General features: G+C 39.4%; 1 protein-coding gene across 6 annotated transcripts; it reads right to left on the reverse strand.

The window, feature by feature from the left end:
• Nucleotides 1-8,064: 8,064 nt before the first annotated feature.
• Nucleotides 8,065-16,093, reverse strand: SPRY1 (sprouty RTK signaling antagonist 1). 6 transcript variants are annotated; one of them, XM_036997877.2, is made up of 4 exons: nt 14,357-14,496; nt 13,413-13,682; nt 11,779-11,851; nt 8,065-11,666 (listed from the first exon to the last, which is right to left on the reverse strand). In XM_036997877.2, exons 3-4 carry the CDS (start codon nt 11,796-11,798, stop codon nt 10,655-10,657), a joined length of 1,032 nt encoding a protein of 343 aa, XP_036853772.1. In that variant the 5' UTR covers nt 11,799-11,851; nt 13,413-13,682; nt 14,357-14,496; the 3' UTR covers nt 8,065-10,654. The 6 variants fall into 6 exon arrangements, with proteins under 6 accessions (XP_036853772.1, XP_036853774.1, XP_036853773.1 ...); XM_036997879.2 differs by lacking the exon at nt 11,779-11,851; XM_036997878.2 differs by lacking the exon at nt 13,413-13,682 and having other exon boundaries at nt 14,357-14,489.
• Nucleotides 16,094-20,340: the final 4,247 nt, after the last annotated feature.

Below are 20,340 nucleotides of genomic sequence, written 5' to 3' on the forward strand. Positions count from 1 at the left end.
CTTTTCCACAATTAACTCTCTTTGTTTGACCGAGTATATAAATATTTAGGTCTAGCCACTCTTTGAGGTCTTCACTTTTCTATGGGGATTTGCTGTACATGTAAAAATCTACATGCTTTTCTTCTGTTCATCCATTTTATGCCAATTTAATTCTCAGGCCCAGCCAGAGACCTTAAGAGGGGTAGCAGTTTTTGCCTCCACTGCAACATTAAAAGTAATAAGCAGTTTCCACAATGCTGTTACTAAACAATTTCTAGGAGAAATTATTTTTTATGCTTCAGTCAGAGAAACAGGACTTACACCTAGCTATAAAAGAATAAAATTAAAAAGGTAAAGGCAGTCCCTAAGGTCAGAATTGGAAGGTGTGTTTCAGGGACAGAGAGGGAACCAATTCTGCTGGATAGAAGACTTATGTTGTAGAAAAGCAGGAGAGAAGAGGGAAAGGACAGTTGGGGTCTGAAATGAATAGCCATGGATACCTAATGCAGGCATTGGAGCTTAATCCTACAGTTAATGTAAAGGGTGACTACAGGAAAAGATAGGCAAGAAGGAAAGAGAAAAGTTGGGGCTTCAAAAAGACATACAGTCTGATGAACTGGAAAAGATTAATTTTTTAATATGGTTGTTATGCAGTCATGTTGTAGGCCAGTAACATCATATGATAAATGACACAAATGTTTCCAAGTGTAAATCATCATATTCCAACTCAGCAGCCACCAGCAGACACACATTTTCCACTGGGTCAAGGACCCAAAATTTTATTTGCACACGAAAATACAGTTCTGTGTTTTTTCCCCTTGAGAAACTGTCCCATAGGTAACACGTGAACGGCCCCCATCACGCAGTCACCGCCCTGTGCTCAGCGCCCTGCGGTTGAGTTAGTCATTTGTTGTGCCATAGGAAGGAGGTGACAGTTACTGCCTGGATACGTCTGTAGGGCATAACCTCAAAGGAACTTCCTCACACTCCATAGTAGAAAGGAATAAATGTTTGTTTTGAAAGATAAGCATGGGTAAGTAGGAAAAAATGCTCAAGGGCAAATACTTTTGAAAAAAAATGCTTCATGAAAGAATGTTGGGGTTTTTTTTTTGGCTTTTTTTTTTTCAAGAAAGGCAAGTTCAAGCAGACCACTCTCTTTTTTCCAAGAGTACTGCCTGTTTTTCTTCTTTCCAAAATTTGCCAGATTTTACAGTCCACACGAAGTATATTTTCCCTAAGGATTAAGAGACTCTCTCCCAATTAAAATTTTACTTAAGAAATTAAGGGACCATGTGGTACCTATTTCAGTGCCAAGGAGAAAAAAAAAATCCCATTATCTACATAGGACACACAGAAATGTGGACTTTTACACTTGACTTTTTTTTTTTTTTTACTAAACTTTTGAAATCAAGCTATACAAGCTTCCTTCTGATTCAAGTTACTCTGCTTTATAATGATCTCAAACAAGCATTTCCAAGTCTCTACATGTGCCACATACCACCTTTAAAATGTAGAAGTTTAACTCCAATATTGGCATTTTTAAGCATTTCAAACTACAAGAAAAAAAATGACCAGTTCCAATCCCAAAATTATTTTGTCCTTTATTTTATATAACTTCTGCAAGAACTTGGGTTTTACTGCATCAGCCTGTGACAATGTACTCTATTTAGAAATTGTAAATTGTCAATTTGCAGAAATTGCAAATATTTAGAAATCGTATTTGCAATTACAACCTAAGATACTGTTGTTGAATAAATTATTAAATGATTGACAGAGCTTCAAATACAGACAAGGTCTACATTAGGGAAATAGTACAGACCCTTTAAAAGTAGTTCTCATCTTTTTTTCATTCAGCTGGTTCTCTTTATCCTGAAGTAAGTCATTTCATCTCTCTGAAGTTGAACTTTGCTTTAAAATGAAGTAAAGGAACTAAGTAGCCTTTAAGGCCCTTCCCAGGTGTGATTTTGAGTGGCTTCAAACTGCTCACGTATCCTAATTCCCAATCACCAAATAGACATATTCCCCACTATCTCTTTCCTTTTTCTGTCATTGTTGCCACCATTTCTGACTGACAAGCAAACAGAAAAATTGAGGCAAGAAGAATCAGGATACTGAAGTTGCCAACATTGTTTTTAAGATACTCCAGCGATTCTAAATGTAATGCAGGGGACTGAGGGGAGGTTGTACAGAGGGAGTTAGGGGCACGGGTGGGGTGGGGGGTTTAACGTTTCTAGTCAATCAAGAGAAAATGGTTGGCTTGCTGAAATTTCCAGTTCTGCAATTTGGTATTTTTGACAACAAAGCTCAGATACAGAATTCATTTTTCTGAGTGATATACAATGAACTCTGGGGAGCTAGGTGAAAGAAAGAATAACTTAGTTTCTGTTTGGTTTTCAAAGTCTTTGATTCTCTTCTGTGCCCTCTTGCTTCCTGCCTTCAGTTCACTTCATTACTCATTAACTGTTCTGGGGAAGATATGGGCTCCTGCAGAAAAAAAGATTCTTACATCTGCACAATTAGTTGAATGTTCAGTGGAGAAAATTTTGGTCTCCTTGTACATTTCATGTATAGAAATGTTCTCTCTGCCTTATATTACCAGAGGTGAGTCGATCCAGGGCTAAGTCACCTAGATTCCTCCTTCCTCATCTTCCTCAACCAGTCATTCACACCCATACCTTCCTTTCCGTCTTCAGTCTCCCTGTCATATTATTCACCTTGGCCATTATCTTAACTATCTAGCTGGTGTCCCTCTACCACTCCAGTCTATCCTCTAAGGGCTGCCTGAAGAATCTCTCTAATGTGGTCACGCCACTTTATTTATAATCTGTCCTGAATTACAAGTCTAAAACTGGTCTCCTTAGCACCTCAGATCTGTTGTTGAATAAACTATTAAATGGTTGACAGAGCCAAGAAATTCTTAGTTTCTGTCAAAATTGCCAATATTGTGACCTTAGAAACAGTTATCAAAAACCCTGCAAAAACAAAAAACTTCAATTTGGTCATTAATCTCAGTATCTATTCCTATTCTGAGGCTTTTAAAAATCTAGCAAGGCAATCAATGCCAAATATTTATTGAGCTTCCATTCTATTATAATAAGCATTGTTGCAGGTATTAGATAGTAAGAAGTTAAGCCAATAAATTTTAGTTTCATCTTTATTTTATCCTCCCTAATGGTGTTGTGTTTCTGGTACTAAAGGGCAAAAGCCAAAAATGGCCAAAGGCAGATACAAAGAGAAAATTATAGGTAATTTCAAGAGCAGGTTTATAAACCACAAAGTAACCAGTTAGAACTCCAAATACCCTGTAAATAACTCTGACACCATAAGTTTTCTTTATAGAGTTAGGCCTCTCTACATTTGCAGAGCAGGAAGATTCTGGGTGGCCCAGAGAATAACATGTACTTCTGTTAAGAAATCAAATTCACTCACAGCTTCTATTGCCAGTCTGCAACATGCCAACTGTGAAGTAGACAGGACTAAGATCTTGGACCAATCCCTTTGCTTTCTGAAGTGCACTAAAGCTTAAAGAAGGGAATGTGGCAAGCAAAAGGTCTTTTGCCTCTGTGTATTATTTTGACTGAATTGACTTGGTCAATCAATTTCCATGAAGATATTTTCTTCATTTAATAGCAGATTTTGTTAACAGACCCTTTGTGCTATAAATGGAGCACATCCCATTTGAAATTTTGCTCTACTAGTTCATTTCTTATTAAGAGACCTTACATTTTTATCAGATATTTCATAATTATAAGTTCAATTGTCTAAAAACATCCTTTCCAAACATAAACACCAGGTTCTAAATTTTCTTCTTTAACTCTACCCCTGGCATTTGAACACCTAAATTAACAATCCTTCTCATAGCTGGCCTCTGTTTTCTCCTCCTCCTCATCTTTAGCTTCAAAAATCTTGTCTCAGCCACCCATCAACACAGAGAAACCCCAGATTTCCTCAGCATTTGAAAATGGCCCATCTGTAATATCTTGACTTGAAAATTCTCCTCTGTCCTCAGCTGTCTACCTTTCCTATTTCCATAGTCTCTGTAAACCTGTTTTTCACCCTCATAGAAACCTTCATCCAATTCTTCTGGCCAATCATTTGAGCAAATACTCTTGACAACTGCCCTAAAATTCCTGAGGTGTTTCAAATTCACCATATCTTATTGGCCCCTTTTCCTCTGCTTTAACTGCCTCTCTAACCAGCTGCAAGGAATGTCTAGATAAAATCTGAAAACCATTTGTAGCCCCCCAACCCAAAAAGTCTGTGTTCAGTGTAGTTGAGCGCTCTCTGCACTGCTCTTAACTTCATCAGTTTTGTGGACTATGCATTAGCACCCCCTCCATCTAACCATTTGAAACCTTAGCTCTCAAGAACCAGTTTCAGTCGCTGATGCAGTTCAACTATTAACAGAGACCATCATCTGCTTACCCAATCAGGGTGCATTTCTACAACTTCCCTCTTAAAATTCTGTTTTATCTTTTTCTTCTCTTCTTTTATTCTTTACTACAGAAGAACCTTATTCTTGCCAAGGTTTAATCACACTTTTGTAATCTCTCTCCTATGTCTCCTCCTCTTTAGAATTGTTCTTCAACTATTTCCTCTGCCCCGTCTCTCAACTGTCCTTGCTCTCCATCCTGCAAAAAAGTTCAGGTTTCTATTACTCTAAAAATACTCCTCAGCTGTTACCAGCCTCTGGCTATTTTCCCATCATATCAAAATTTGCAGAAGGAATAGTGTACGGCAGTTATCTGCATGTACTCAATACTCACTTGTTTCCAAATCCCATGCCACCAGGTTATTACAAGTTTCACCTAAATACCACCCACCAAATTTATTTAGGAGTCTCCATAGATTTTGAGATTTAATTACTAATTTCCATCTTGAAAGTCTCCTTTAGATTCTAAAACATACCCATCTCATGGTGCCTACCTTTCTTTGACCACCCTCTAACCTGTTTGCTCTATATGCCTCCTAACCATAAGTATGTTCCTCAAAGTTTTGTAACTTGGCATGATCTAGTCACCAAAATAAACTTTATATAAACACTACTTGTTGCCTATGTACATGTGGTAATGCCACTCTTTTCCTTAAACATGTGCTTCAGATTCCCTATCTCCCCCCACGTTACGTTAGACGTTTTTCCCAGTGACCTGCCTGCCAGCAACTCACCTGCGCTTTAATAGAACTCGTAACTTTTCCCACCCCATAATTTCTCCTAAACTAATCCCACCCATCTTTTTTTCCACTCATCTCTTTTAACAGAACTACCATTTACCTATTCACCTACATCTAAAACCTCAATATCATTTTCAATTCGTTCCTCCATCTCAAAACCACATACGAATAACTGCAAAGACTTACAGATTTACTATTTGTAATACTCACATTGACCCCTTCTTTCCGTTCCTCCTAACGCTGATGCTACTTCTAACCCTTAATACCTGTGGCTTTCTTTTTCTAAACTGACTTCCTTACATTAGTATCTACCATTTTAATCTCCCACAATTCCTACACATACCTGCAGTCCAGTGCAGAGGCTCTTAACAGTGACTGGGCCTTAGTATCATCCAGGGTGCTTTTAAGACAAACAAAAGCCAAGCCCCACCCAGAGAAATTCTGATTGAACTAGCCCGGGGCAGTGTCTAGACCCAGGTTTTGTTTGTTGTTACTGGTTTTTACTCTCAGGTGACTTAAATGTACTGCTGAAGTTGAGAACCACTGCTAGTTAAACTAGAATTCAATTTTCTCAAGTGCAAACCTTATGTTTTATTAAATCAAATTTATTTAGCTCCTTTTTTCTAACTCCCTTTTAATGGAGCTTATTTCTCTGCTTTGGATTACGATTAGTCTGTTGTGTTTTAACAAACTTGTTTAATTTTTTAACTTATAAATTAGCCTGAAAGTTTTTTCAAACCCACCCCTCCAACCAACCTCTCCTTTCTCTCAACCATGTACGTGTACATATACATCCAGTCGTTCTTTATAGTTTATTTTGTTTTCACAACTAGGTCATGACTTTAGGTAACCTCTCTGAACCTGGCTTTCTCAACTCTAAATTAATGAAAATGAATTAGATGACCTCTGAGTTTCTTTCTAGCACTAAAATTAGGATTCTGTTATTTTTTAAATCAAAACAAGCTCTTGGACTACTGGGGAATGATGGAAGTTTCCAGTATATTTACCCTAATTACCCAGTTCAAAAAAATTCTAGGTTCTCTGCTGCTTTTGCAATTAGAATTATTACCCTATCTTATTTGGTTAAAATGCAAAATGGAACATTTTAATCTGATTTTTAATCACTGTAATCATAATGATTTATAAACTTAAATCAATTTGTTCTATTATTACCATATAAACCTGGCAGGAGGAAGTAAACATGCTGTTTCCAAATGAAGTTAACTTTAACATATGAAAAATAATTAAGGCAATGAAGTCATTTTCATTTTCTATTTATTCCTGATAGTTAAGTGTGCAACTAATCTATGCAGGAAAACATTTCATTTACTATATTATGGTCAAATATACTAATTAAAAATAAACACTTTCTGTTAAAGAGAACAGAATGGTAAAGGCAGAAAGGTACTAGAATTGCTGATAAAAAAATTAAGAAAATCCAGTATCCAGTGAGAGTTCTGACTCTATACTAGCTATCATGAATAGTTATTCTTAACCCTGCCTTGGTTTCTATATCCTCAAAATGAAAACACAGAGCTTAAAAAAGCAGTTCAAAACTGATAAAATCACCCAAACAGCTTTTAAAAATACAGAATACCAAGTCCTACCCTGAAAAGTCTTCTGATAGAGTAGTTGTGAATAGATCTCAGAGAAGCAAGATATACTTTGAGCTCTATTTTTAGCTCTTTAATTCTGCATATAGAATAGTGAACATAAGTGTTCAGTGAACGTAGCAAAATGGACTGGTATTAGTCTAAGAGAATATTAGAAGAATCAATAACTTGTCAATTAACTACATGTCTACTTTGATTATATCTAATCAGTGAAATATTGGAAAAAGCAGTCCTCCAACTGATTGGCCACAATGAGGATTTAAAGTTTTGTTTTTGAGATATTTAAAAACATCAAATTCTCCCTTGCAATTCACACACACACACACACACACATATGGTGAAAGGTGGGGTAGAGTTTAAGATGAGAACTGTCTAGACACTCTCTTTTTTTTGTTTCAGTTTTCAATGTTTCAAAAAGGGATAGTACTTTTTTCTAACGAACTATACATAAAAACTGCCATGAAATATATCACTCTGTAAAGCAAGGAAAGATTTAGGAGACACTTTTAAAAATTAAATCAATCTTCCAGAAACAAATCCTCTGATTTGGTTCCAATATCAATTTTACAGTGAAAACATGATTAGCTTTTAACTCATGTCCTTCCACTTATTTAAAGACATTGTTCAGTGTTCAGTGGTTTAGATTTAAACCATATATGCAGACTACAATTTAAGGATTCACCTTAGGCCTTTGCCAAAAGCAGCATTATCTACTTGTTCACATTTCATTTTTCTGCTGGGTTACATTTTATAAGCTCTGTAATAAGAAACTACTCAATTACCAAAATCCTATATTGATTTTATTCACAATTAAATTATCTCAATAAAACTTCTTTGAAAACGAAAAAACTGGCAGTCAGGAAATATGCTGGCAAAGAACTCTGTAACAAAAACATTCATTTGACCAAGCTGCAGCAGTTGAGGAAGAGGGACAAAATTGTGGAATTAAAAAGAAGAAAGCCCACCTACTTGGTACGCTCTTCTCCATTTAGCAGTATCAAGTACACGGCAGTGGAGCTCTAAGAAATTTTAGCATGGTTGATGGTTTCACAACTTGAGCACTTTAAAATGATCAGTTTTAGGACTCACAAGCACTTATGAGGACACACCCTCATATTTTTTCCTTCTAGGTTTAAATCATCATAAAGGAGGAAGTTTTGAATTAAAGGGGTGATGCTCTGTCACCTGACAAGCCTGTTAGAAGTCTGGACCTCTGACCTATTTATTGCTACTTCCAAATACCGGCCTGACTTGATACCAGAGAACGGCTAGGGCCCTAGCAGCAGCAGAGAGCACCATCTTAAGATTTTAATCGTCATGTATTCTGCATGTAGCCTGAAGTTAAAAATTAAAAGTCCACAGCATACCTCATTCTCACAAAAGTCATGAATTTCTTTCAATAAAAATTAGAATTTCTGAGTCTGGGTATTATAGCAACAGACAGCTCTTATACCAACTCCTAATGATACCAAGAGTCTGAATAATAACAGAAAAAAATTACACAATATTCTGAGGGAGTCTGTGTTCATACACTTCATTAAGGAGCCAAATCTCAATGAAATACTGAATTTTAAGAGACCAGTGATAATACACATAGCTTGAGTACAAGAGGAAATGAGTTCACACTTTGAAATACCATGCATTAAATGACCTCCAAAACATAAATATTCATTTTAAAAAACATATCTGCTTTCAGGGCATAGAGAAAATGTTTGATTATATAAAATGTCACAGTGCTAATTAACAGGTTTAGTGGCTTGATGAGAAAGCAATAAAAAGTTTTTATCACTTACACCTTGTCTGTTTAAAACAAATTCAAAGCCTATTTACAAAGAATAAATATCCCCCAAATTAGTAGCCAAATTATCTAAGAGATAACCAAAGTTGAAAAGCTCAACAAGACTTCTGATAGCCTAAATCCTGAGTTCAAATTGTCAACACCTTATTCTCAATTGAAGATTATTATTTAGGTTGGACATACCACTTAGGCATAAGGAGAATTAGTGAAGCTGAATCTGAAGATTCATATCAACAAAATTTTATCAGACCCAAAGATTCTACCTATGTAGTGGTTTCAGCAGACTAGAAAATAAAAATATTAACTTCTATACAAACTTTCAGGCCCTCAGATTTCTTACTGTACAAGACATGATGAAATGTAGTTTGATCAGGTCACATGAAAAACTTACTAAAGGAAATGAAAACGTATAGGGACAGGAATGTTTTTAAAGCATCTCTTCGGTGTTGAGAGCTTTTTTCTTGCTACATTCTCTAGAACAGTTTTATTAAAGTGACTATGCCAGAAACTCCTAGCATGTCTACAGAACTAAGTTTTGTGATGAAGACTAATTTCAGATTAACCCAGGACAGTTAAAACATTTTTAAAAACCTGATATGCTCTATCCCAAGAAACTATGATACACACAAAACTTTTTACTTACAAAATAGCCAAAGTAAGGAGAGTTAATACTGATTACAAAAATTTTTACTATAAAATGGATTCACATGGGTATTTGTTCAAACAGAATTTGGATTACAGAATTTTGATTAATGCATTTTCCAGGACACATCTAATTCAAAATTTGAGCTCATCTGTCTAGATTTGGTATATGCAAGGAAAGAAACGGGTGTGCATGAAGAGGCAAAGCAAATGACAAAAATCACCGTAATAGTACAGACTAATAAATGAAGAAATCAAGAGACAGTTTCATTAATTGATATATTTTCTGCATTATAGTTAACATATGTACTTTCTTCGTGTCACCTTATTTTCCGTTACGTATTGATATTTTGTTATATTCATACGAGTACATTTCAACAGTCTTTTGCAATAAATATCATAAAATAATAGATTCGCATAATAAATATTCTTTACAATAAAAAAGTTTAACAGACTTTTGTCTTAAAAATAGTCAGAATTCAACTTTGTGATTTATACATAAAATATACAAAAAGCCCCACAATTTGTGGTTAAGGCAATGAAAACACAGAAAAGATTAGAATTACATAGCTGTTAACTAACCAAGGGGCCAGAAGGGCCATTAAGGAGCCAAGATCACCTTCGGCAGCATAGTTCTGTGACACCTATAGACTGATCAGCTATAAATATCAACTTCAGATATCCAAGTGCCCTCAAATAACAAGAGAAGTCTGGTGAAAAGTATGGGGTATGGAAGGAAAGTAGTTGAATCCTTCACAAACAGGAAAGCTAGAATAAAGATGAGCAAGATACTATTAATATATCTCCAATGTGAAGATTTACATCATCAAGCAAACCTAAAATTACACAGGAAAAAAACCAAAACCTGGCACCTCTAGAATAAGATGATGCCAAAACTGAGGGGAGCAGACACTGAGGAGCAAGAAGGGGAGGGAAGTGGCTAAAGAAAAATTTTTATAACAAAAACACGTCCTCCATGCTACTTAAGGGTCCAATGCTATGAAGATAGCCCTAATTGGAGAAAGATTTAATACATAGCTTTAAGCAATTAAATGGTGCTTCTTTGAAACTCAATTTTGCTACTCCCAGACAAAAACAGCTCTAAAATCACTGTAGTCTGGGTGTGTGTGTCTGGGTATGTTCATGTGTACAACTTTGAAAAGTTGCCTGCAGAACACAAAGGCTATACAGAAGCCCACTGGCTTTCAAAACCCTCTCGAGTGGGTGGCAAAAGCTCCTGTCACAAGTGAGAGCCAGCTCAGTTTCATGGTCCACTCTCACTGGAGATCATCCATTTAAAGAGTATAAAATCCGTGAGTCAAACCTTGGAAACTGGGGAAGAAAGTCAGGAAAAACTGTAAAGAAAATAAAACAAGTAACCAATAGGACCTTTTTTAACAGCCACAGCTTGAAAGCTAGAAGTTCAGGAGGTCCAACCCACCTCCAAAAATCATGATGGTTTACCCTGGCCCCGGGAGGGGCAGCTCTCCAGCTTACAATAGACAGTGTTGGAGTTCTTACATCTGCACCCTGGGCGATGGATCCAGTCATAACACCCCTTGCACAGCTTCAGGCATCCCTTAGCAGGAGGATAGCAGAGCAAGCAAGGTAAAAACAGAGACATGGCTCCCATACACAGGTACCTAGAGCAGCAGTGTGACTGTGAACAGGAGCAAGGATTATCCGAGTAGGAATCCCCTTCATCGTCATTGGAGCAGTGGTAGAAGATGCCCTTCACTAAGCACATGCAGGTTCCATACTCCACCATGCTCTCAGCAGAGCAAAGGCACTGACGGTTACAGGCCAGACAAGATGGCAGGGTCCTGGGAGCTGTGCATTCTCCGCACTTGCACTTCCCACACTGTTCACAAATGAACTTATGCTGTGTCCGGTCCTCTTTCAAGGAACCCTTCAAATCATCTCCGATCAGTTGTTTGGGCTGGGTCCGGACTGCCCTTTCAGATCTATGACCAGGGCCCGGCCTGGCTGCTGGGGACCTTCCTAAGAGTCCCTGCTCAGAAGAGGCACTGCTATTGCTCCCAGAACTGGCTGCACTGCCCGTGCTGGTTGATCTGCTCAAAATGGGGCCTCTGGCATTATTTGGGAGTCCTGCATGTCCCAGGTGGCTTGTAGGTCTATGCTCATAGTTGTTATTCACATTAATTGGTATGATTTCATGAGTTCTTTCATGCTTTTCTTGTCTTGGTGCTGTTCGAGGAGCAGGTCTTTTCACCACTGACGGTCCTTCTGTATATTCATTGCTACCTCTGATGGCCTTGATCTGGTCTAAGGACAAAATAGCAGCAGGCTGAATCTCTCTCTCATAGTCCAACCTCTGACGGCTATCTGCAGGCTGCTGGATCACAACTAATGAACTGCCACTGCCATGTTGATTTTGGGGATCCATGTGGAGTGATCTCGAATTCTGGCAATCAGTGGAAACCTGGCATTCATCTGAAATCCTAAAAAGGAAATCAAAGATGAAAAAAAACACACACACAGATAAAATAAACGACAGGAAGCTTTTTGCCGGGGATGGGGGGATCCTGTCAAATCACAAATTGCCTAAATCACCTGGTAATGATCTCCTTCATCAGCAGATTAGAGTGATGCTGGGGTCCTGGCCAAAGTCCAATTCCAAGAAAGGCTGAGGACCACATCATAGAAGAAGAATGTAAGCAAGAGACCCCATACCATAAAAACAATTTCTTTCAACTTTTAAAAAGCAGAATCAAAAAGAGTGATGCCTTTCTGTTTGTGAATCTAAGAAATAATTAGAAAGGAGTATGCCCTTAAAAGATATACTGAGTGTAAATACTGCAATAGCTCTTATCTAAAGAAAGCTCAGTATCAATTCATAGGTGTTTTCCAGAAAGGAAAAAAGACCCTTTTAAAAAATGAATGGCTTTGGTGCTATTGCCTTTTTGTTGTTTGCTGTTATAAGCATTAGATTAATGATGAGGAAATTAGTCAAGGTATATACTTCACGTGTTAAAAAAAAAACGTTGAAGGGATTTCAAACTAAAATGGAAGAGGTCATTTTCAGTGGAAACCAAGATTTTAAACCTAGCACATTATTTACCTACAAGATGCAAAAATTAATACATAGACACATACAACAACAGTTTTTGGTGTTTTAGAGCCACTACGGCACATACCCAAAACTCAATATATAGTTTTGTGAATGTTAAAAAGAGTATTCACATTTGAAATAGTGAAAGGATGACTTTTTTAAAGGTTTAAATAAGGGCTCACTCCTATAATGAGATAACTTTCATGAGCAAGTGTTAGGCCTTTAAAGCAGCACAGGGAAATCCTGGCCATTTTAATTACCTGTATTTCCTTTAACTTAAAAATTTGTATGTGCATGACAGATTGTGGTTTTCAGAAGCACTGTCAACTCTGCATCAATGTACTTTTTGTAATAATATAAGTACGGTAATATTCCGATAAAGATAGCATTTATGTTTCCATACCAATACTAAATTATTTCTAATTTATAATGTATTCTTCACAAACTACCAAACAAAAACGTTTCTGTTTTCTGTCAGTGGTAAACTAAAATATTTTTCATACAAATTCCCTCCAAAGTCTACATATTCAAACCAATTCAAGAATGAAAAGAAAAAAATGCCCATTCTCCACTCCCACCTTGAACCAAAAAACTAGTTAAAGGAATAAAGCAAAAAGAAGTCCATTTCATCTATTCACTGAATTGAATGTTCACATATTATGTCTTAACTTTTTGGAGTCCCCCTTCCTCATCCAACTTAGATCTCCCAAGGTTCTATTTTTCTGCACCTGAGAAGTACAGTCATAACCTGCTGGTGTTAGTCCTCGAATCCTTAAAGATTGTTAAAAATACTCCATCGTTACTCTGCACAATATCATTCCTCGCAAAGAAGTTTTTAATCCAGTGCTTTGAGTATCTAAAACTAACTCAGATTCCACAGGGAAGAAAAAACAGAAGGATTTGAAAAGTGCAGTAAAAACACCAGGCACAACTTTAATCTGCATTTATGATAGTCCTGACAAAATTCATGCTGTCGGGTAAATTAGATTACCAGATAAATACAAAATTAGCCACCTCTGATTTGAAAGCAAAGCCCCTTTTCAAGCTCTGACAGTCCTCGATCTACATCCAAATACGCTCACACGCCCACGGCAAACTGTTTCCCCCCAAGGAAACACGAATCGAAGTTGAATACCTTTTCGGACAATCTCATCACATCCTAAGGATCACCGTGGATTTCCAAAACATTTTTGCGTATCCCACCACGATTTCTTACAGATCGGGAAGAGCCTTCAGAGCTGACAGAGGCGCCAAAAGCAAGCGCCCGGCAGGAGTGGTTATAAAGGTCTGCCCCTACGTTAAAGGGAGAGCTGGGTTCCTAAGGCGCCGGGAAGCACGGAGCCGGGGGCAGGGGCTGCAGAGGAGCGTCGCCCCATTGCCAGTTAAGACGGTGGAGCTGCGCCCTCTGCAATCCGAGCCGAGAGGAGCGGTGAATAAATAGTTGACGGAGAGGAAGGAAAAGGAAAAAGTTATGAATGAAAACAAGTTCTCTCTCTCTCTCTCTCTCTCTCCCGGGCAGGCGGAGGGGAGGAGGCTGAGGTTACATTACCTCAGGAGGGCGGACTTCCCATTTTTAAAGTGGCAGCGCCCTCTCCCCTGCCCTCCCCGCGCCGGTCCGCTAGAGTCCGCGCGAGCGCGAGGCTGAAGCTCGCCGCGCAGCAGCCTGACGCTGCCGGGGGCCTCACTGGCGATCCCCGGGGTCTGCCTGCCTGCACACGCGCTCACACGGCCTTCGCCGTCCTGCGTGTGAAACTCCTCCGCGGAAAGCCTGCGGTTGGCACGAGTCAAGAAGCTCCTCGGGACCCTCCGGGGACACCCCAAAGCTTCCTCGAACCCATCTTTCGCGAAGAGGGGTCCTCCGAGAGGGCGGCCCGGGCCACAGCGCCCCCGCTCCAGGAAAACGGGGGTGGGAGACACTGTCCCAACGTCCTCCGCAGCGGCGGAAGGTCGTGCCCCCGGTTCCCCAGCCCCGAGTGCCCGGCCCGGGGGCGGCGCCGCACGCGGGGCGCCCCCGCCTCCCACACCTGCTGCGCCGAGCGAGCCCCGCCCGCGCGCCCAGACCGGCCGCCCGACACTCACCTAGGCTGAGCCGGCGGCGTGGAGTCCCGGCGTGCGGCCCGGCCCGGGTCCCGGTGCGGCAGCAGCGTGCGCGCGCCGCATCAACCGCGGCGGGCAGGGCGTGGAGACATGGCCCGACCAGCGGCGAGCCGGCCCGCGGCCTCAGCCGCCGCTGCCGCGCAGGAGCGCTCCCCGCGGCCCCCTTCCTGCTGCGGCGGACAGTCCCCCGGGGACTGCGCGCGGCCGGGAGCACACCTCTCACGGCTCGCGCTCGCCGCGCCGCTCAGTAACATCCGCCTCTGGGGCTTTTCTCCGGCGGCCCCCTTCCGAGAACCAGAAAGAATAAATCCTTTCGGGAGGGCTCTCCGGGAGTCTCTGAAAGCGAGCCGGGAGCGGCGGGGGTGGGGGGTGGGGTGGGGTGCGGCGCGTGAAAGGCCAGCGGACTAGCAGCCCGTGCTCCGACGAGAGTACTTGGGTTCCGATCGCTCCTCGCCGGAAGGTTAGCAGAAGCGGCCTCCCGACGAGTTAAAATCCACGTCACGGACGTTCGAGACTCCTCGGCGCCCGGGAAGGGGCTCGAACCGGTGTCTACGGGCCGGTCAAGGAGCGGGGCAGGCCGCGGCGGGGCCGGGAGCACACGCCAGCGAGGCGGAGGCCGCAGCTCCTGGGGGGGTGGGGGTGGGTTTTTTAACCCGCTTTTTTAAGGGTGACGGTATAGGAAGCGAGGTTTGGGGGTCCTTCTCATGGGAAGAGACGGGGCGTCGTCCCTTGACCCCCGCGCAGGTCGAAACCCCTTCCCGATCCCGCACGCTGGGCAAGAGGGGGCACGGCGTCCCCGGAACTCCGGTCCTGGCAGGTCAGCCTCTCTCCCGGGCAGCGCTCACTCCCAGTTCTCTGACCCTCCTGCTCCGCCGAAATGCCTGCTACAGACAATTAGAGAGAAAACACACATTAATTTGCCTTTCTTTCCAGGCACTCGGACGCTTAGCGCGCTCAGCCGCCGGGCGGAGAGTGGAGCGGAGCGGGCCGCTGGCCAGCACGCCCGCCACCCGCTGCCATGTGCTGGCTGTTGCGGCTCCCGGTGATTGACAGGCCGGCGCACAGTCGGCGTGTCAGCAGTGAACCAAAGTAACATGCAGTCTTGCACGTTTTTCCGAAGTGCTTTTGCCCCTTGGAATGCCTAGGAGTTCAAACAACGTTCAAGCAATGCCTCTGCGCACTAAAAATACACACAGACGGGAAATTCAGGTTTTTAACAATTGCTTCGCTCGGGATTCGGTCGCCAACAATGCCTAAACAAACAAGCATTGGTCCATACACCGACTACCAGCCCTTCTTCGGCATAAGCCACCCTGTTTATCACACATCCGACCGTTTCAGGCTTTAAACTTGTTACTTTTCGGATAAGGAAAAACTTGAAAAGGACCTTGCTGCTTCTTTCAGCGGCAGCATTTACTTTGAGTGCTCGTTTTAGCAGTGGGAATGCTGCTGGTTATTTGAAACGCAACCAGTAGTCTTAGATCTAAAGCGAGCTCAAAGAAATAACCATTTCCTTGCAGAAGCCAACATTTCTCACCTAATCTTTCCTAAAACATCTACGGAAGGAAAGGAAGGAAACGGTTCTTACCTAACGCAAAGATTGGAAATTGCTTTTCAGGCACATTTACAGCGACTGCAGCTGCTCCTTATCCAGGGCAGAAAGCTCTATCGGCTGCTAACACTCTGCAAACCACTGCGTGCCTAACAGAGCAGTTCCTCTCCCGCGCCGCAGAATTTCAGCAACTCGCCTCCACCTCCACCTCCACTCCAGGACACGCCTCCAGTGATATCATGTGTCAATCACACAGGCTGCCTGAAAACCTGGAACAGGATTTCTCCAACCGTCCTTTCCTCTTTCGTTGCTGTGTACCAACTTGGAAATGCTGCCCTGCACACTGTTGTAATTAACATCCTCTAAAAATTTGAGATTGCCTCTAAAATCCTGCAAATGCAGTTTGTTATAAAAGAATACCTTTAAATTTAGTTATCAACGGTTTAGTTATCTGTCTCAGCAGAATTGGTGGTTGTCTCCCCTTAAAGTTGAATTCGAAAATAACTTTGAAGAATAAAAGACTTAAAAGTTGCTTGCCAAGCCATCACTTATGATCAGCTAAAAAGGAAATGTATATTGCTATAAAAAAGATGATAATAAAACATTAGAGCAGAGTTCAGAGTATTTATGTGAAATCTGAAAGGTCTAAGGTGGCTCTCCTTCCTACAAATATATATATAACCTTTATAAAGGTTATAAAGGTGAAATTTCCTGCTGTAGATTTATAGCAATTTTTTATCTTGGTTTGTGATACAATTTCACAAAAATCAATCATATTTTAAAAACCCTTAAACTTTGTAATGTAATTTGGATAACTTTGCAAAGGAAAACCAATATATCTTTTTAATCGACTAAATTACAATTAAAACAAATAATTTACGAAGAAGTTTTATCATTCTTAATGACACATCATGTGTCACTGAAAAAAAAGAGCATTTTAACAGGCAGGAAACCTGCTTTTTGCTTCCTTACAAACTGCAGAATATTAGGCATTTATTACCACAATTGTGTACTTCATGCTGCAGTGAGGATAGCTCTATGTGAAATTTAAAGTTCCACAGAGACTCTTAAGAGATAAATAAAAACCAAAAACATATATAAATTCAAAGGAATATTTTTCCCAGGTGCTACTTATCAGAAGTATCTTGAAGTTTTTTTGACAAAATAAAGCAAACAAAACAAAACTCCAAAATCTAAATCAAATATAAATTTGAGTATGGAAATTTTCAGTTCAAAGTAATTTTTTAACTCTTCTTCTTTATAATTACAAGTGACCCTGTTGAAACTTTTTTTCTAAACTAGATTTTGAAATGTTCGAGCATTTTAAAAAATTAAAGTTGTGGTTGGAATTTTCCCTCTATGAAACCTAGGCCATTGCTAAAACCATCAAAAAGAAGAAAGCACCACTAGAAAATAACATAAAACAAGAATGAAGCCAAGAAGTTACATATTCACTCTTAATATTATAAACTGTATTTTAAAAAGCTATTTAAAATGATAAAATCAATATTACTGTATATGTGTGTGTGTGTGTTTGTATACATATATATTCCATTTTTTCCTAGATCTCATTATACCTGAACTTAGGCACAGATAGATAGTTTTCTTGACCATTATGAATAGATTTGGAATAGACAACTTAGAAAAAAAATACCACATCAGAGTATCTTGTTTCGTTCTTCAAAATTGTCTTCTCAGCTATTTCCCCAATTTGGGGATGAGAAGTCAGTTCACCATTAAGATAAAACCAGGAGAGGGAGCACTGAACATTCTACTTCCATAAATCCTACAAAAATATATTTGAAAGATTTCTATTACAAATAAACTTTATTTCAACCACAGATGTATTAAATTACAATCTGCAGATTAAGCATTTTCCAATTGCAGTCATAAATAAAATCGGTGAAACACCATCATCACGGGTCATGTTCTGTTTAGAAATCAAATATACTGCACAAAGTTGACCAATGACCCTTTACGTCAATTAGCACTAAAATACATCAATATGTTTTTCTCTAATACTGCTTTAGTACATACTGTATAGCCTTGCTACCCTGAGTCTAGAAGACATTTAATAAAACCTACCTCTCCGTTTGATTGCCTACAGCTATAACACTTTGTAGAAATTCTAAAATTTTAGCTTAAAATGTTTAGCTCTTTATTTTATAAGTTTAACTACAATGTACCCTGGCTAGAAATGGATAGCTGGAGTATGAAGTTTTCCTGAAAAGGAAAAACAATGTAAATATCCATGGGAAAATCTTACAATAATTTTCAGTTTACTATATTTAGATATGTCTACAAGAATAAAGTGGAATGGAAAGTAAGCCCTGACTTGTTCTTCATTTTTATGTGAAACAAGATTAGCTATCTCTCCTGCCAGCTTGATTTTTTTAAAGAATAAAGAAAATGAAAAAAAAATCTAACTCCTCGCACCTGCTAGTGATTTTTTTTTAAGAAAGGTGTGGTACTGAGAGGCTTAACTTATTCATTTAACTACTTTATTTGCCAAAATAGAACTATAATGAGTTCCAAGCTCTTGAAAATACTAATTCTCCTTACTAATTATCTGAATGTTTCTGTTAAGTCATGATAATAAAAGTAATAATTTTATCCTGTTGAGAAACAAACAAAATAAATACAGAAGTTGGTGAGCTGGCCTATAAGGATCTAGTAAATCAACGCAGAACCAGGAATGGAAGCTAAATCTCCACTTTCCTTTTAGGGCAATAGTCACTATACTACTATACTTCCCAAAAAAAGCTGGCAAGGATAGGCCATTTTATTTTCAGTTTCCTTCTGTAAGCAATCTTTATAGTTGTCAGAAATAGACCAACCCATTCTGTAAATTTTCCATAAACATTCTCTTCATTTTCATCAAGCATAATTCTCATCTTTCTGCCGTATTTGAAATACTAATGTTCTGTACTGGTTTCAAATTCTGGAAATGGGAAACATTACATTGAGTAAATTACACTAAATGATTTGTAGAGTTTGTCAGCTCTCGAATTCTACAAATAACCATTTGTGTACTTTGTCACAAGTGATTCTGTTTTTCTACAAGTTGTAAGAAAAGAAAGAAATACACGTGGAAGGGCTCTGAATTGGTGACCTTCACTCCTTAACTGTTGTATTCCTTCACAGAGAATCAAAATGACCAGAGTTAGGACAAACAGCATCACTCCTAATTTTACTAAATCAATCCATATGGTAAGGTTGTATAGGGAAACATCTCTGCCCCGCTACCCATAGTCTTCATTTCTTATCTAACCAGTTGAAGGAAGAATCCTGTCTTCTGTGCTGTTCCATAATATAAGAAGTTTCCTTCTGAGCCTTGACTTGTTCTTAATTGTCACAAAGAAACAAGATTAGCCATCTCTTCTGCTGATTGGATTTCTGAAACAAGAAGTGGAATGGCCCTTATAAGGATCACCTGGTATCATCTTTAATTCTGGTCAGCAAAAGTTACTAATCTTTCATTTCTGTAATTATCTACTGCTATTCTCATCTTCAGAGACAAGTGAGTAAGAACCTAGGTCAGTTTAAACCTGTACCTGCCCCAAAGATAGAACAGTAAGAAAACAAAATCATGTCTTCATTAAAACGAAAACAAAACATCTCCTAGGGCTTGCCTGCTTTAATCTTTATTTCCTATTGAAATAATCTATGCCAAAGGCTATAGTTTATCATTTGGCTGGGAAAATAAAAGTAAAATATTTGATGAACTGACTCTAGGCCTGCCTCCTGTAAGAATGCCAAATACTGAAAACAGAGAATACAAAAAAACTTAAGAAAAGTTTTTTTTTTTAAGTTTATACTTAGAGTTTTCTTTGATGTGCAATTGTCTTGGAGCATTTTAAATAATTCCATTGATAAAAATATTTCACATGCTCTATAATAATTGATAGGATACATGTATTGAAAATATGAGTTTTGACTATATCATTCTTCTATATGATGGTCTATAGCTTTAGCTAATATGCCATATTTTCCCATAATGTCCCCATGTTCAGTATTACAACTATGAAAATGGCATGATATTGAGGAAAGAGCATCTGATGTAGGGTCAGATGATATGAAGTTCAAGTCCCAGCTTTGCCACTTCCTAGCTTGTTGACCCTCACTTAATTTCTCTTCGACAGCTTTCTCATCAATATCTGAAGTTAGTAACAATACTTTGCCTTCCCAAATATTAGGGCTTCTCTGACTTAATATGTATGCATTGCTTTGTAAGCTTTAAAGCTCTATGTAAATTCTTATGTTATCATTGTCTCAAATATACTGATGAAGAAATGTTTCAGGTCCCCTCTTCCTAGGGGCTCCTTCCCCAAATAATGAGTTTACTTGTATTATAATTGTGTCCAGTTAATTTGGTTTTATTTTTGTTTCTCTAAGGCTGAAATCATAGATTTAA

This window comes from Manis javanica, chromosome 5, assembly GCF_040802235.1.
Source record: "Manis javanica isolate MJ-LG chromosome 5, MJ_LKY, whole genome shotgun sequence".
NCBI lineage: Eukaryota > Metazoa > Chordata > Mammalia > Pholidota > Manidae > Manis > Manis javanica.

Coding starts and splice junctions, on each gene's coding strand:
- SPRY1 (XM_036997877.2), bottom strand. CDS start 11,798: ATGAAGGAGATCATTACCAG. Junction 11,667..11,778: donor ATGAAGGAGATCATTACCAG/GTGATTTAGGCA, acceptor TTTCCTTTTTAG/GATTTCAGATGAATGCCAGG.